This window comes from Hyaena hyaena, unplaced genomic scaffold, assembly GCF_003009895.1.
Source record: "Hyaena hyaena isolate Hyena2069 unplaced genomic scaffold, ASM300989v1 scaffold_551, whole genome shotgun sequence".
NCBI classification, from domain to species: domain Eukaryota; kingdom Metazoa; phylum Chordata; class Mammalia; order Carnivora; family Hyaenidae; genus Hyaena; species Hyaena hyaena.
The window spans coordinates 60268-77681 of NW_024081183.1; the positions used below are offsets into that span (position 1 = coordinate 60268).

Genomic DNA, 17414 nt, shown 5'->3' on the forward strand with positions numbered 1-17414 from the left:
ATTGTGACCTAAGCCAAAGTCAGACACCTAATCAGCTAAGTCACCCAGGCACCCCATGTACCAGAAATAATTATTAACTACTGCTTTACTTCTCCACTGTTCTGAAATGCCACCTTGATCATAAGTTAAATACACACATCTATTTGAATTTGTATTCTGAGTTTTCTCTATTCTGTGCCATAAATTTCTCTAGTGTAAGTTCCATGCTATTATAATTATTATTAATTGTCATTATGTTTTAATATCTAGCAGTCCCAATATATTTTTTTAAAGTAATCTCTATGCCCAAGGTATGGCTTGATTGAACTAGTCGCCCTCGAGATTGAGAGTCTCATGCCCTACTGGCTGGGCCTGCCAGGTGCCCCAGCTGGCACTCCAAATATTAAAGGCAGTCTGGACAATTACAATTCAAAAGCAGTCTCCCTTATACTAATCTTTTCAAAAATTTATTGGTATTGAAACTAATAGAACACTATCTGTTAACTATCCTGGAATTAAAATTAAAAAGGTAAAAAATCACTGATCACAGGAAAAAAAATTGTTTTAAGAAAAAAAATTATTGGTGTTTCGCAGTCCTCCCTCACCCAACAATCCCTATTAAATTCTAACTGTAACCCTATTATATTTATAAATTGATTTTGTATCTTCATTTAAAGGGTGGGGAACTGAAGCTCAGTGGGGTAAATGCTCTACCAAATAAAATCCACTTGGCCCAGAGACACAGTTCTGGGATTAGCAGACAAATTTTCTGGTTCCTAAATGAGTATTCTCTCCACTATAACAGCTTCTCGAATTTTAACATGCATATGAATCACCTGGGACTCTTGTTAAATGCAGATTCTGATTCAGTAGGTCTGGAGTGAGGCCCAAATTCAGCATTTCCAATAAATGCCTAAGGAACGCTAAATGCTGGAGTCTGAAAACAAAGGTCTGAGCAGCAAGGGCACTGTATCTTTCAATCCATGTAGTTCCCACAGATTCCCCATGGTGGGGACGCTACCTATGGGCTGTTAGGGCTCGGGTGCCCCTGTTTAGAAGAAACTGCCACTGAAAAGAAAACTTCTTTATTGGCTTGGGCTGCCTTGCACCCCGAAGCCTAGCTGCTGTCTTTCCCAAGGATATCAGAGCAGTTGCCTTGTTCCTGAAGTCCACAACGGTATAATTTGTCACAAGAGGATCCACGAAGCTGATCATGTGGTGCTGGCACATTCTCTGCTCTTGGGCAGAAACCTTGTTGGTGATGATGTCTAAGCCTTCATAAACCTAAGGGAAAGAAAATCAGCATGAGAGTCACCTGCTTCCATAAAAGGCAGATTTGATAGATAGGAATGGTGATCTGTACCTCCCTCTAGCCAAACACGTGGTTGACGCAAAGCCCCAGAATAGACGTGTTCTAAGCATATGTGTTCAGAGCACCGCAGACCCACGAAACCAAGACAGGAGAAAACACAACACTGGCTTTCTTATCAAATAGTGGCTATTAGCTTAGACTTAAAGATGAAAAATGTATGTAAATCAGTACTCAAGTGAGAACTAATTCTGCAAGATTAACTAACTGGACGTTCTTTAGGCCTGAACTTTAAGCATTTAAAAATGGGCAGGTTGTTTTATTTATTTTACGTATCACAAGTCTCCAGAAAGGTAACATTTTGCATTGCTCATAGTTCTACTTCAAATGCTTAGATATTTCTTGGATTAAAATGCTTTAAAACATTTTTAGACTTTGTATAGCATTGGCTCCATTTGTGGAGAAGTGGCCTATTTACAGAGATACATATAAAACACACACATACACACTTTGAAGTCAGAACCCCTAATACTGCTACACTCTAGTGGAAACATTGTGATCTAACCAAATTACTGCTTCAGGGGGTCAGCATATACAGTCTAAATACTCAAAGGCAATATCCTGTCTGTAAGCTCTTGATCTGCCAATTCAACTAAAAAGTTCAAATGTACTTTTTTTAAATGCAAGGTCTCAGATGGAGAGCAGATCTGAAAATACCAGTTTGAAAACAGGGATGAATGCTTTGAGATTAAATGTTCTCTCTGTAATCACGGATTCTACAGGGAGCATTGAATGAACAAATAATAAGTTCCATAGAGCCCACAAAGATGTTAAAAGCATTTTTTATCTCACATTTCCCTTTACTTACATGGGTGTCGATTAAGCACAGCACAGTATAATGGTTAGGAGGAAGGACGCTGGCGCCAGGCTGCCTCAGGTCAATTCCTAGCTCTGCCACTTACCAGTTATTTCTACCAGTGGAGTAGTCAGTTACTAACTTCTCTGTGCCTCAATCCCTCATCAGTAAAATGAGGATAATAATGTCTATCTCATGGGGTTGTTGTGTGGATTAAGTGAGTTAATACATGTAAAGCACTTAGTTTTTGCCGAACACACTGCATATACTATAAAGGGTCATTACATTACCACCTATATTATAACCATTACTATCACAACATAAGGATAATGGGAAATAAGTTTAGTGTCATTATTTATCACTCTGAAGCCTCCGTGCTCTCAGCTAGTGAGATTTTTTTTTTTAACCCAACAAGGACAGAAACTATTTTCAAGTAAAACAAAATTGTTAATTAGTAAAATAACTCACTTAAGAAATATAAAGAGCCATGAGGAAAGAATCAGCTTTGCCTTGAACTCATTTAATCTGTGCCTGACAAGAGACTTGCATTCTTACACCTGTATATTGATGGAATCTTAAATCATAGGGTATTCTTTCTGTGTATTTTGAACAAGACTTCCTTCTGATGTTATAAAGTGCTGCAGGATATACTGTACAATGCAGTCTTCTGCACAAGTGAAGTAAACTAAAGGAGAAAAGGAGTTAATAACTGTGTGTTCCTCTCCCTCTTTTTCCACAAACTTTAGCTGGCTCTGTTGCATTCCAAATGACCCAATCAGTGTCAAAGAACTTAAATAGCAACAACTTGATTTTGCCAGTAGAAGATTTCTGAACCTGTAAGTGGATTCTCGTTTTTAACACTGAGATTAACGTTAAGAAATTACAGCTGCAAATGCAAAATTACCATCCCCTACTTCCAAAAAAGCCAAAATGTAAACATTTCTACCAGCATGTTCCATCTAATATATAGATAAATTTGTAGATACATTTTCTTTCTTTTCTTTTTTTTTAAGAGACAAACCGAGCACGAGAGGGGAGAGGAACAGAGGGAGAGAGAGAGAATCTTCAAGCGGTTTCACGCTCAGCACAGAGCCTGACACGGGACTCAGTCCCACAACCCTGGGATCATGACCTGAGCCAAAATCAAGAGTCAGTCACTCAACTGACTGAGCCATCTAGACACCTGATAAATTGTCATTTTGAGTCTTGTCTTTTAAGTGTATCTTCTAGAACTCCTTAAAATAGTAAGTTTAAACAAATAAACACATCAATATAAATCAAAGAGGAGGTAACCCCAGAATGAGGCTCACCTTATTTATTAAAGGAAGTATCCTATACTACTTATGGTATATGCAAATGCCAACAAATATCAGAAAGAAGTATTAATGGTTTAAGGAAAGCAGACTTCTTGCTCACAGAGTTAACAAACTAAAAACTATAATTCATACAAAAGTACTACATCTTGTTCACCAATGTGAATTGTCCTCATTGAGTGATTTGTCAACTTTTTGTTTCCCATACCACTGGATTAAAATAAACTGGGCATAAAGGTGGGTGGTACTAAATAGGTATCTGATGATAAAAGGATTGTTAATGTTTAGGTATCATATGGCTTTATGGTTTTGGTTTTTTTTTGTTTTGTGTTTTTTAAAAAGATTCTCTGGGGCACCTGGGTGGCTCAGTCGGTTAAGTGTCCAACTCTTGGTTTCGACTCAGGTCATAATCTCACAGTTTGTGGGTTTGAGCCACATATCAGGCTCTGCGCTGACAAAACAGACCCGGCTTGGGATTTTCTATTTCCTCCTCTTTCTCCCCCTCCCCCACATGTTTAAAAATAAACTTTAAAAAAAGGAGTTTTTTTAACTTTGAGGTATACAGTATACTAAAGTCCTTATGAATGGAAATATATATGTATATATTTAAAGAAATGAGAGCTGATTCAAGGTTATATCTATAATGATGTTGCTTCACTCTTCCATTCTATTATGACCTCTTTTGACAGTTAGAGATGTGCTGTAAAGTTGAGCTTACAAATGACTGTGCAACTTGTGATCACAGCTACTGTGTATTTTTTTCATTTTACCCCTGAATAAATTTGAAGGCAAGGGTAGATGAAGGGCATATGTAAAGTACATCTATAGCTGCACTGCATGAGAGCAAGAACAACGCTGAAAAGACACTTGTTAATAATGACACAAGAATTATGATCACTGGGGTGCCTGGCTGGCTCAGTCAACTAGTCAGTAGAGCATCTGACTCTTGTTATCAGGGTCGTGAGTCCAAGCCTACACTGGGTAGAGATTCTTTAGGGAAAAAAAAAAAAGAATTATGATCACTAAATGAAAGGCAGTACAACGATGCAAGTAAAATTTGCAGTAACATTCATACCATTAAGATTTTATGTTTATTTTCTGCTTTTAACCATAGGACAAAAAAAAAAAAAAGAAAAGAAAGTATATGATGACTGGAATCTGCATTCCAATAATGGTGGAAGAGGGATGGACTAAACGAAACAGGATTGGCCAAGTGTTCCTAACTTACTGAGGTGAGGTGAGAGATATACAACAGTTCGACTGGTATTCACTCTATTTTTTTATATGTTGGAAAACTTCCATAACAAAAAGTTTCTATAAAAAAGTGTGGATGTAGTTCATACACAGAAATGTTTATTATCAAAAAACAAAAAATAACAAATGTTGGTGACGATGCAGAGATATTAGAACCCCTGTGTAGTACTGGTGGGAATGTAAAATGACACAGCTACGGATGGAAAACAGTATAGTCATTCATCAAAACATAAAAAATAGAGGGACACTGGCTGACTCAGTCTGTAGAGCACGTGACACTTGATCTCAAGGTTGTGAGTTCAAGCCCCACAGTGAGTGTAGATTACTTAAAAATAAAATCTTAAAAACAACACATAAAAAAACAGAATTACCATGTGATCCAGCAACTCTGGGTATATACCCCAAAGAACTGAGAGCAGGGAGTTGAACAGATATTTATACACCCATGTTTATAGTAGCAGCATCATTTACTGAAGCCAAAAGGTAGAAGCAACCCAACTGTCCATCATGAATGAATGGATAAAATGTTATTCCATTTTTATTCAGTATTAAAAAGGAAGGAAATTCTGACACATACTGTAACATGGATCAACCTTAAAGACATTATAAGTAAAATAACTCAGTAACAAAAAGCCAAATATTCTATGAGTCTACTTATATGATGTAACTAAGGTAGTCAAAATTCAGAGACAAAAAGTAGAATGATGGTTGCCAGGGGCTGGGGCAGAGAAGAATGAAGGGTCTGTATAAAACAGGCACAGGGGCATCTGTGTGGCTCAGTCAGTTAAGGGTCCAACTTCAGCTCAGGTCATGATCTCAGGGTTCATGGGTTCAAGCTTTGCTTCAGGCTCTGTGCTAACAGCTCAGAGCCTGGAGCCTAATTCAGCCTCTGTGTCTCCCTCTCTCTCTGACCCTCCCCCACTAATGCTCTGTCTCTGTCTCAAAAATAAATGTTAAAAACATTTTTTAGGGGCGCCTGGGTGGCTTAGTCGGTTAAGCGTCCGACTTTCGCTTAGGTCATGATCTCACGGTTTGTGGGTTCGGGCCCCGCATCGGGCTGTGTGCTGACTGCCAGCTCAAAGCCTGGAGCCTGTTTCAGTCTGTGACTCCCTCTCTCTCTGACCCTCCCCTGCTCACACTGTCTCTCTCTCTCTCTCCTAGAAATAAATAAAAATATTAAAAAAAAAAAACATTTTTTAAATTAAAAAAATGGGTACAGAATTTCAGTGGAGATGGAGGGTGATGAAAGCTGCAGAACAATATGCATGTGCTTACTGCATGGTAAAACGGTAAATTTTATGTCATGTGTATTTTACCGCAATAACAAAGAAAGACTCAGATGACAGACTTTCAGTACAATGAGAAAATAGTGAATACCTGCAATGAAATTAAATTTTCAAAAATTTGTTGAATTTTTCAATTCCTTTAAATATATACCCAGAGGGGCGTGTGGGTGGCTCAGTCGGTTAAGTGTACGACTTCGGCTCGGGTCATGATCTCACAGTTCGTGGGTTTGAGCCCCGCGCCGGGCTCTGTGCTGACAGCCAGCTCAGAGCCTGCAGCCTGTTTCGGATTCTGTATCTCCCTCTCTCTCTGACCCTCCCCTGCTCACATTCTCTCTCTCTCTCAGAAATAAATAAAACATTAAAAATTTTTTAAAATAAATAAATAAATACCCAGAAGTGGAATTGCTGGATCATATCATAAATTTCAAAACTATTGAGAGGACTGGTAATGTTCTATTTCTTGAACTGAGTTGTGGTTACACAGGTATTTGCTCTTCTAAAATTTTTTCGTATGTTTCTTCATTTTTTTGAGAGAGAGAGAGAGAGAGAAATCCTAAACAGGCTTCCCATTGTCAACGCAGAGCCCAACACAGGGCTCGAACTCACAAACTGTGAGATTATGACCTGAGCTGAAACCAAGAGTCAGACATGTAATCGACTGAACCACCCACTTGCCCCTTCACAGGTATTTTCACTTTTTGATAATTACTGAACTGTATACTTATAAATTATGCATTTAAGATTTTCTTTTTAAGTAATCTCTACACCCAGTAGGGGGCTTGAACACATAACCCCAAGATTAAGAGTCACATGCTCCACTAACTGAGCCAGGCAGGTGTCAAATGAATGATGCATTTTATGACATATATTGCTTATCAATTAAAATCATATCATCCAGCCAAAAAGCAAAAACACAGCAACATTTTACACATTTCATGAAGGATAAATATCTAAACAAATTTAGAAACCAATCAATTTTGTGAAAGTCACATTTGGTCCATACAGATACTTATATTGCAAATGCCACACCTGGGTTTACCTGCCCACAAAATATCATTCTACCAGGGTAAGTTGGGTTTGTAGCTGATTGCCTTACATTTCACCTATTTTCCAGCTTCAAGTATAGTCTCAGTGTGACTTCACCTATAGAAGAGTCAGCCCTGGGAACTAAGACGTGTTTAAAGGGTCAGTGTTCCCTGTTAAAGGCAGCATGTCACTCTGTTCCATCTCCTACTCTCCCAGAAGATACCTGTGATCTGTGTACACAGAAATGACTGGATAAAGTGCTTCTCTCTGCGCAAATCAGATTCTGTCAATGCTAAAGAGACTCTGGTCTCTTTGTGAGGTCTGATAACTGAAAGATTCTGAAAAATCCCAGGTTTAACCTATTTAGCCAACTATCAACATAACTGACTTATCTCTGCAAACATTTACTGACAGTCTACTATGTGCCTGGTAATCTGCAAGACGTTAGGCATGCAGAGAAGATTGAGAAAGGGTCCCTGTCCTCAAGGAGCACAGGCTAGCAGAAACAGAGAGACAAATAACTGTACTAGAAAGACATAAGTTATTTAAAGTTTCTGAGAGACATTAAAGTGTGGCTGTACCATCTTCTTTAAATATCATAACCACTAAACATTTAATGTTCTAGGTATTTCACTGGATACTACAAAGTAATATGCCTTTGTCTCACCCCTATTGAGAGTTTATTTCTAGACTGAAACGTTTTGGGAAAAGGCCACAAAACTGAAATAACCTGAACTCTCCAAACCAACAGAGCTAAAGTGCCCAGAGGCACTAACGAAAGTGAGTGAAATTTACAACAGAGGCCTAGAGGAAAACCAGCAGAATCTACAGCCGCGTTATCAACCAGAAGTGGATGTGTCCACCAGGGGACATTTGGCAATGTCTGTAAACATTTTTGGCTATCATAACTGCAGGGGGTGGTATCTAGTGGACAGAGGTCAGGGATGCTGCTAAACATCCTATAACACAAGGACACCTCCTTACCTCCTCACACACACACACAACAACCAATTAGCCCGACCCAAAATGTCAACAGTCCTGAAGTCGAGAAACCCTGGTCCAAAAAAATTTCACCTTGGAGAAAACTCCCCAAAACCTATAAATATACAGCTGAAGATCCTACTTATATTAGGCTCCAAACCTTCAGGGTTATCATGCTCACTCTGTCTCTGTCTTTCAAAAGTAAATAAATGTTAAAGAAAAAAATTTTTTTTCAAATTAGATCCTGAAGTCCTTCAATCACTTTCCTGCCTCTATGAATTACATCTGCCTTGCAGACCACAATCTCGGATTATGGATCAATACAACCACTACCTACCTTCTCTGCTGAATGTCCCCCACTGCTCCATGCACATCACACTCTCTGAGATCACTACGAAACCCTGACTGCCAAATATAACACCTTTCTATAAACTTTCAACACAAGTAATGGAAAAAGCAACAATCTAATATGACTAGTCTCTTTCCTTTGGAGATCATTCAATGGCAGCAATCTCTCCCACTTTCCTTCCTATCTCACTGGCCCTTCCTCAGTTTCCCTACTGAATGAAGCCAATCACTGATCTATCAGCAATATCTGTCATGGTAACAATATTGAGAAATGGCTATCTTTATGGGACATACCTGTCATTTCTATACTATGAACTGTCTGACATGGCTTCTATAACCATTTTTGTGCTAACTCCCAAAACGCACATCTGCAATCTAGTTCTCTCTCATAATGCTAGACCTGTATATCTAACTGCCTAGTGGACATTTTCATCATCAATGAGAAGAATATAATACAGTGAAGTTGTTAACAGTAAGGACTCTGGAGTCAAGTTGCCTGGATTTTAAGTCCTAGCCCCACTACTTACTAGCTATGTAACCTCTCTGTGCCTCAGATTTCTTCTTTTTTTTAAGTTTATTTATTTTGAGAGAGACAGAGACAGTGCAAGTGAGGGAGGGGCAGAGAAAGAGGGAGAGAGAGAATCCCAAGCCGACTCTGCACTGTCAGCACAGAGCCTGATGCGGGGCTCGAACCCACGAAACTGTGATGTCCTGCCCTAAGACAACACCGAGTCAAATGCTTAACCAACTGAGCCACACAGGAGCCCCTCTGTGCCTCAGATTTCATATTTATTTAGTCTTATTTTTTATTAAGTTTGTTAAATGTTTATTAATTTTTGAGAGAGAGGGAGACATGGGGGGGGGGGGGGCAGAGAGTGAGGGAGACACAGAACCCGAAGCAGGCTCCAGGCTCTGAGCTGTCAGCACAGAGCCCAAGGCAGGGCTCGAACCCATGAGCTGTGAGAACCTGTGCTGTAGTCAGACGCTTAATAGACTGAGCCACCTAGATGCTCCACAGATTTCTTATTTATAACATGAGGATAATATTTAATCTCAAAGGGTTATGGTAAGAATGAAATAATTAATACAGGCAAAGCATATGGAATAGGGCCTGCCTTATAGAAAGCAGTCAGTAAGTGTTAGCTATCATCATTATCAGCATCAGCACCATCACCCCTGACATCTGTAACCTGATATATCCAAAACTGAACTCCTTATCTTCCTAGCCATACTTGAGTGAACCACGAAATAATCAAACCAAAAACCATGAGGTGATCCTAGTCTCTCTGTATCCGTTTCTCTCCCCCTATTTCCAGTGCGTCTCAACTTTTATCCATACTAGTTCCTAAAATGATCTCAAAGCTTACCATCACCAGCTTTCCCACAGCCATTACACCAACTGAAGGCTTCATGATTTCCCAACTAGACTTCATTCCATTAGCTTCCTCAATGATCTACCTACCTTTACAGTGTAACCCCTCCAACTTAGTCCACAATGCAGCTGGGGAGCTTTCTAAAATGAAAATCTGATCTCACCCAGCCCCGAACTCTTCCGCATCACCTCCTGAGGAAAGCCTGCCTTGAGATCACTCCTCAGTTCTACCCCATGTGTGCTGTCCTCCGTGCCTCCACAGTCCCCTGCATTTACTTCTATCACAGAAATATTTTAAAGCCATGTACAGTGAGTTCTATCTCCCCCATCAGACTACAAGTTCCAAGGGAAGGGACTGGGTATTTAATCTCTAGTCCCAACACCTAGCATAGTACCTAACAATACATGGAGTATACTCAATGAATACTCTGTGGCTGAATTACAGAGTGCTAAATTCTATGTTAAAAATTTCACACCCTATGAAGGTTATGTTTGCTTCCATTTTATCAACAAATAAATGAAAACAGACATGTTAGGTAACCTGCCCAAAGTCACACAGCTAGTTAGTGGCAGAGGCAAACTTTGAACCATGTCTTCTGATTTCATGGTGTTCTTTTCCCACCATGTGGCTAATCTCTGTTCTATACAAATCAGCTCTATGACTTTGGAGAGTCAGCTTTCTCTCCTGGAACCTGAGGTTTCTCATTTCTAATATCCCCTTCTAATAAACCAAACTTCAGAAAAAAGAGTTTTGGCAGAGGAGGGTAAAAGGAAAAAGGATTGTTTGGAAAAATTATTTTTTAAAGGATATTGGCATTCATCAAAAGTTGATTTTCCTTTTTTTAAAAAATTTTTTTAATGTTTTTATTTACTTCTGAGAGAGAGAGAGAGAGAGAGACGGTGTGAGCAGGGGAGGGTCAGAGAGAGAGGGAGACACAGAATCTGAAGCAGGCTCCAGGCTCTGAGCTGGCTGTCAGCACAGAGCCCGACACAGGGCTCAAACCCACGAACCGTGAGATCATGACCCGAGCCGAAGTCGGACGCTTAACCGAATGAACCACCTAGGTGCCCCTTAACTTTTCTTTCTAAATAAAAGATAACTTTTAAAATTTTTATGCTTCATTAAGAAAGAATGAATTAATGCAGGAACCTCATGGCAGGCAATTAACTACTCCTTTTAGCGCCTGGCAGAAGTTCAACTGCAGACAACCTGACTAAATCAGTCAGACGAAGATGCTCAGAAAGCAGGAGAACCGGTACCTGATGTGTTCAGTCTGGGGAGAGGAGTGGCTTGGATTTGTAGTGCAGATCAAGGCTTCTAGTCCTCCCATGACTGTCTCTAAGGGAAAAGAAACTAGAATCATAATACAAGGCCATGCTTCTCAAACTGAGAAGTGCATACATAATAAGTACACCATGCATTCTTCTAAAGCACCTTCCTAACTGATCTTCCTAACTGATAAAAAGAATGTGAAACATTTTTACATCAAATAAACGCAGACAGAGGCACCTGGGTGGCTTCAGTAGGTTGAGTAACCAACTCTTGATTTCAGCTCAGGTCATGATCTCGTGGTTCCTGAGTTCAAGCCCCACATCGGGCTCTGTGCTGACAGTGAGGAGCCTGCTTGGGATTCTCTCTCTCTCTCTCTCTCTCTCTCGCTCTCGCTCTCGCTCTCGCTCTCGCTCTCACTCACTCTGCCCTCCCCCACTCATTCTCTCTCTCAATAAATAAATAAATTTTTAAATAAGTAAATAAATAAATGCAGGCAGATCAGGGCAGAGAATGTAGAATTGGCACATACTTTAAAGTCACACAGCATGAGAAACTGCAATGGAGAGCCTCTGCAGCGGCTCCTTACAATCCACCTGCAAGCCCTGGCAAAGCAGGGACATAAGGAAATTCCGAGATCACCCACCCGGTCCAATCAGCTGAAATTTTATACATGAGAATATGGAGGCTCAAGGATCTCCCCTGCATATGTAACTGGCTGGCAATAGAGACACGACTAAAGCCTAGATGCTCCGCCTATAACACAAGCTGTTTCTGCTGCCTCTCACCAGGAGAGTTTTTATCCCCATTTGACTCTGGTGTGTTTGCTTGCTTGAAGTAATGAATTCCTACTAAGGTGAAATTAAATTCCAGAAACTGAGAAGACAGCTTCCATGCACTGAACCCCTTCAAAGTTCTGAAGAGTAAATATGATAGAAAGCTGAAAATACACACAAAGACAATGCCATGTGACTATAATGTTGGGACAGAAACAAAAGGGCTCTTTTGACAAAATAAAATTAATAATAAAGCTCTTCTTATGGCCATTTTTATGGCCTCCAGACTGGCCCACTTTTGACGGTTTCAGTGAGATTTTATTTTAAGATACCTGGGATATATATTATTATTATATATTTTATATATATATTATTTGGAGATCTACATCTAGGTTAGGGAAAGCCAACAGTGTATGATGGAGCCAGAAGCAAGGGTTCAAATTCTGACTCTACTACCCAACTTCATTTCGCAGGATATTTAAGTATCTTTTTTTTTTTTTGCCTCAAGTGTCCTAATCTATAAAATGGGAATAATAGCACCTACACTCCTCACTAGGTTATTCTGAAGATTAGAGTTAATATAGATGAAATATTTAGAATAATGGCAGGCAAATGGTAAGCACTACAGAAGTGCTTGGTACTATCTATATTTAATTGGTGGTGGTTAAACAAGATTTTCCTTGGTTCTTCGAGGTGAGACCCTTGGCTAGGGCTTGAAAGAAGAGAACCATAAAATACCAGAGCTAAAAGGAGCTTTAGACACTGTGACAGACAGGGGAGCCTGTATGGCTCAGCTGGTTAAATTTCCAACTCGATTTCGGCTCAGGTCATGATCTTGGGGTTCGTGGGATCAAGCTGGGGTTTGGGGCTGTGCTGACAGCATGAAGCCTGCTTGAGATTCTCTCTGTCTTTCCCTCTCTCTTTATCTCTCTCTCTCTCTGTCCCTCCCACACAGAAGCACACCCACTCTCTCTCTCAAAATAAAAAACAAAAAATAGACACTGTGACAGACACTGTATGACCCACAAAGCCTAAAGTATTTACTATCTGGACCTTAACAGAAAGTCTGCCCACCCCTGATCTAACCTAATCAGTCCTCCCCCCTACCCCCACCCCCAATATAGCCAAAGAGGAAACTAAAGCCCAGAGAGGGCAGTATCTTGTCCCAGGTTATAAATACAGCAAGTCGGTGGCAAAGCTGAGACTAAAATCCAGTTTTCTCAGTAAATAAAACTGCCTACTAGGCTAAAAAGGCTAAATGAAGACATCAGAGTAAAGACAGACTATAAATTGGGATATTTGCCTAATAGGCAAATCATCTAAATCTAATTCCAATCAATACACACTTACTGAATACTGTAAGCTCGAGCATCAATGTTTTTTAATGCTCTCCAGGTGCTTACAATGTGCACCTGGGAGTGAGAACCCCAGTTACAAGTTATCATGCACTAATAAGATGTAAACTAAAAAAAGGAAAGTAAGGAAACTGGGTAGCCAGGTAGCTAACCAAAAGCACCAACCTGGACAATGTCAAATCCCATATTCCGTCTGTAATTATGCATGCAGGGGACTGCAAGGTAAGGGCAACAGGCACGGTGCGGGCAAGGAGGTCCCGAGTCTACCTTCATTTATACCAGAGGATCAACAATACTTTTTAGTCACATCTGTTAAGTTCCAACAGTTCAGTAAGTTATATATCTATTACAATATTCTCTCTCTTTTTTTTTAAGTAGATTCGGGGCACCTGGGTGGCTCAATCAGTTAAGTATCCAGCTTCAACTCAGGTCACCATCTCACAGCTCGGTGAGTTCCAGCCCCGCATAGGGCTCTGTGCTGACAGCTCAGAGCCTGGAGCCTGCTTCACATTCTGTGTCTCCCTCTCTCTCTGCCCCACCCCGGCTCACACTCTGCCTCTCTGCCTGTCTCTCTCTCTCTCTCTCAAAAATAAATAAATATTAATTTTTTAAAAGTATTTAAAAAAATAATAATGTAGGCTCTATGCCCAATGTGGGGCTTGAACTCATGACCCAGAGAGCAAGAGTCCAACTGAACTAGCCACGTGTCCCTATAACATTCTCTTTTTAAAAGAATGTTAAAACTAACATGTACTCATAAAAAGTACAAGAATATACAAACTTAAAACATTTATATGACCAAAAAAACCACACAAGTCAAAAGACAAATGAAAAAATACTTCCAATACATGAGATTGCATAAAGGATTAAAATTTACAATACACAAAAAGCTCTTACAAATCAATAAACACAAAAATGAAAACCATTATATAGAAGTGGGCATAACAGGTATGAGCAGGAAATTAAAAAAAGAAATATGCAAATGACCAACCCACCCTTGAAAAGAAAATTAACCTAAGAAATGAAATCAAAATGAAATTCATCTCTTGTTACCAAACTACAACAATGAAAAGACAGGTAATACACAGAATTGCAAGGGTGAACAAAAACAGACATACCACTGGTACAAACTTTCTTCAAAGTAGTCTGACAGTATGTATCAAAATGTAACATGTGCCAACCAACAACAAAAAGACAACCAACCCAAATTAAAACTAAACACAAGACATAAATAGATTTTTCCAAAGAAGATATACAAATGGCCACTAGGAAAATATAAATCAAACCTATAAAGCGATACCACTCTCACCACCACTAAGATGGTTATAATTTTTTTTACTAAGGAAAATTTTATTAAAAAGGAAAAGGGTGCCTGGATGGCTCAGTCGTTTGAGCGTCCAACTCTTGATTTCAGCTCAGGTCATGATGTCACTGTCATGAGACTGAGTCCCATGTTGGGCTCAGCATGGAGCGCAGAGGCTGCTTGGGATTCTCTGTCTCTCTGCCTCTCCCCCGCTTGTGCCCTGTCTTTCTCAAAATAAATAAACTTTAAAAAATAATAAAAATTAAAAATAATTTTTTAAAAGGAAAACAACAAGTATTGGAGAAGAGGTAGAGAAACTGGTATGCTTACACATTGCTGGTGGGAATGTAAAATAGTACAGCCATTGTGTAAAACAGTTTGGCAATTCCTCTAAAAGTCAGACATAGAATGGCCATATGAATTCTACTCCTAGGTATTACCCAAAATAACTAAGAACAGATAATCAAACAAATACATGTATATATACATGTTCACAGAAGTACTATTCATAATAGCCTAAGGCACTAATGCCCATCAACAGATGGGACAAATTGTCATCTATATGATACACCTATGAAACAGACTACATAGATGGGATGCCTAAGTGGCTCAGTCAGTTAAGCATCTGACTCTTGGTTTCGGCTCAGGTCATGATCTCATGGTTTATGGGATCAAGTCCCGCATCAGGCTCCATGCTGACAGCGTGAGCTGTCTGGGATTTTCTCTCCCCGTCTCCCTCTAAAAATAAATAAATAAACTTAAAAAAAAAAAATAGACTACCCAGAGACTAAAAACAACAAAGTAGAATGCTCGCTTCGGCAGCACATATACTAAAAACAACAAAGTAGAAAGCTGGCGGGCTTACGCTGTCCAAGTTCAAGACTTATTATAAAGCCACAGTAATCAAGACAGTGCAATATTGGCAAAAGAAGAGACACATAGATGAATGGAACAGAACACAGCCCTTGACAGAAGTACAAAGGCAAAATAGTGGAGAAAGGATAGCCTTTCAAAATCAGTGCTGGCACAACTGGATGTCCATAATATCACACCTTAAACAAAAAATTATTCGGAACAGCTCACAGACCTACATGTAAAATGTAAAACTATAAAATTTTTTCTTTAAATAAAACTTCTTTTTAAAAAATGGTGACAGGGATGCCTGGGTAGCTCAGTTGGTTAAGCGTCCGACTTCAGCTCAGGTCATGATCTCACAGTCCGTGGGTTCGAGCCCCGCATCGGCCTCTGTGCTGACAGCTCAGAGCCTGGAGCCTGCTTCGGATTCTGTATCTCCCTATCTCTCTGCCCCTCTCCCACTCACATTCTGTCTCTGTCTCTCTCTCACTCTCAAAAATAAATAAACCTTAAAAGAAATTTAAGAATCTGTGTAAACCATGTTTATTTTCATATATATAGATATAATATATAGTATATAACATAGATATAAACAGATATTTTTATTAAAAATTATTTTTATTAAAAAAATTTTTTAAAGTCAAGAATAAGACAAACACATCCCCCAAAAGATCTGACAAACACTTCAAAGATACACAGATGGCAAATAAGCATATGAAAAGATGCTCAACATCATTAGCCTTTAGGGAAATGTAAATTGACCACCCTGAGATACCAGTACATACCTATTAGAATTGCTAAAAGAAAAAAAAAAAAAAGACAATACCAAATCCTGGAGAGAATACAGATTCAGAGGAACAGAAATTCTCATTCACTGCTAGTAGGAATGCAAAATGGCACAGCCATTTTGGAAAATCCTTTAAGAGTTTCCTATAAAGTTAAACCATCGGCACACGAATGTTTAGAATAGGTTTCTTTGTAAGTGCTAAAACTGGAAGCCCAGATGTCCTCTCCTAGGTGAATGGACATACTATGGTACATCCATACAATGGAATGACATTTAGCAATAAAGAATAATGGACTTGGAAGAATTTAAAAGGTACTTTGCTAAGTGAAAAAGTCAGCCCCCAAAGGCTGCATACTGTAGGATTCCATGTAAGTTACATTCTGGGAAAGGCAAAAACATGGGGATGGAAAACAGAGAGCAGTGGTTGTTGAAAGATGGGGTACGTAGAAAAGCTGACTATGAAGAGGCCATGCAAGGCAATTTTTAGAGTGATGGAACTGTTTAGTACAGTACTGTCAGGGTGGATACCTGCCTCTGCATTTGCCAAAACCCACAAAACAGTACTCAACAAAGAATGTACTTTACTGTATGCAATTTTTTTTAAATGCCCAGAATTTCTGGGGAACCCAGGATAGAATGCAGACTGTAACGAATCTACCTGTGTTACAAATGTAACCTCATTACCTCATTGAAGGGCAGTGGAGGGGGGAAAAGGGAGCTTACCTAAATAACTGTGTATATAATATTGCTATGTCTAGATACCAAAGGCTAAAATGAACAAAAAGAACTGTACACAAACATTATACCTGATTGGTAAATTTGTTTCTCACATAAGTAACTACTGAAACTACTTTATAGGTTGCATAAATAAATATATTGTAGCCAATGAGAAGCCAAATTTCTTTTCTTTTTAATTTTTAATGTTTTATTTATTTCTGAGAGAGAGAGAAACAGCATGAGCAGGGGAGGGTCAGAGAGAGAGGGAGACAGAAACCGAAACAGGCTCCAGGCTCTGAGCTAGCTGTCAGCACAGAGCCCAACACAGGGCTCGAACCCATGAACCGCGAGATCATGACCTGAGTCAAAGTTGGACGCCTAACCGACTGAGCCACCCAGGTGCCCAAGAAGCCAAATTTCTTACTTTCTGAGAAAGAAGTCACTAATAAGCAAAGAGAACATTGGGATGAATCCTGTGGTGCCAGAGTCAAGTCAGAGATATCTGTGTAAACCTTGTCTAGTTTCATATGTATAGATATAATGTATATAGTATATAACATAGATATAAACATAGATATTTGTGTGTACGTGGATTAGTGTACATAGCATGTTTCCTAGCTTCTTCCA

General features: G+C 39.4%; 1 protein-coding gene across 3 annotated transcripts in view; it reads right to left on the reverse strand.

The window, feature by feature from the left end:
- Nucleotides 1–17414, reverse strand: part of TRIT1 (tRNA isopentenyltransferase 1) — a 45892-nt gene that overhangs the window by 17342 nt on the left and 11136 nt on the right. For all 3 annotated transcript variants that reach the window (XM_039255965.1, XM_039255964.1, XM_039255963.1), the window contains exon 2: nt 1123–1263. In XM_039255965.1, the coding sequence (XP_039111896.1) occupies nt 1123–1263 (141 nt within the window). The remainder of the gene's footprint in view (nt 1–1122; nt 1264–17414) is intronic.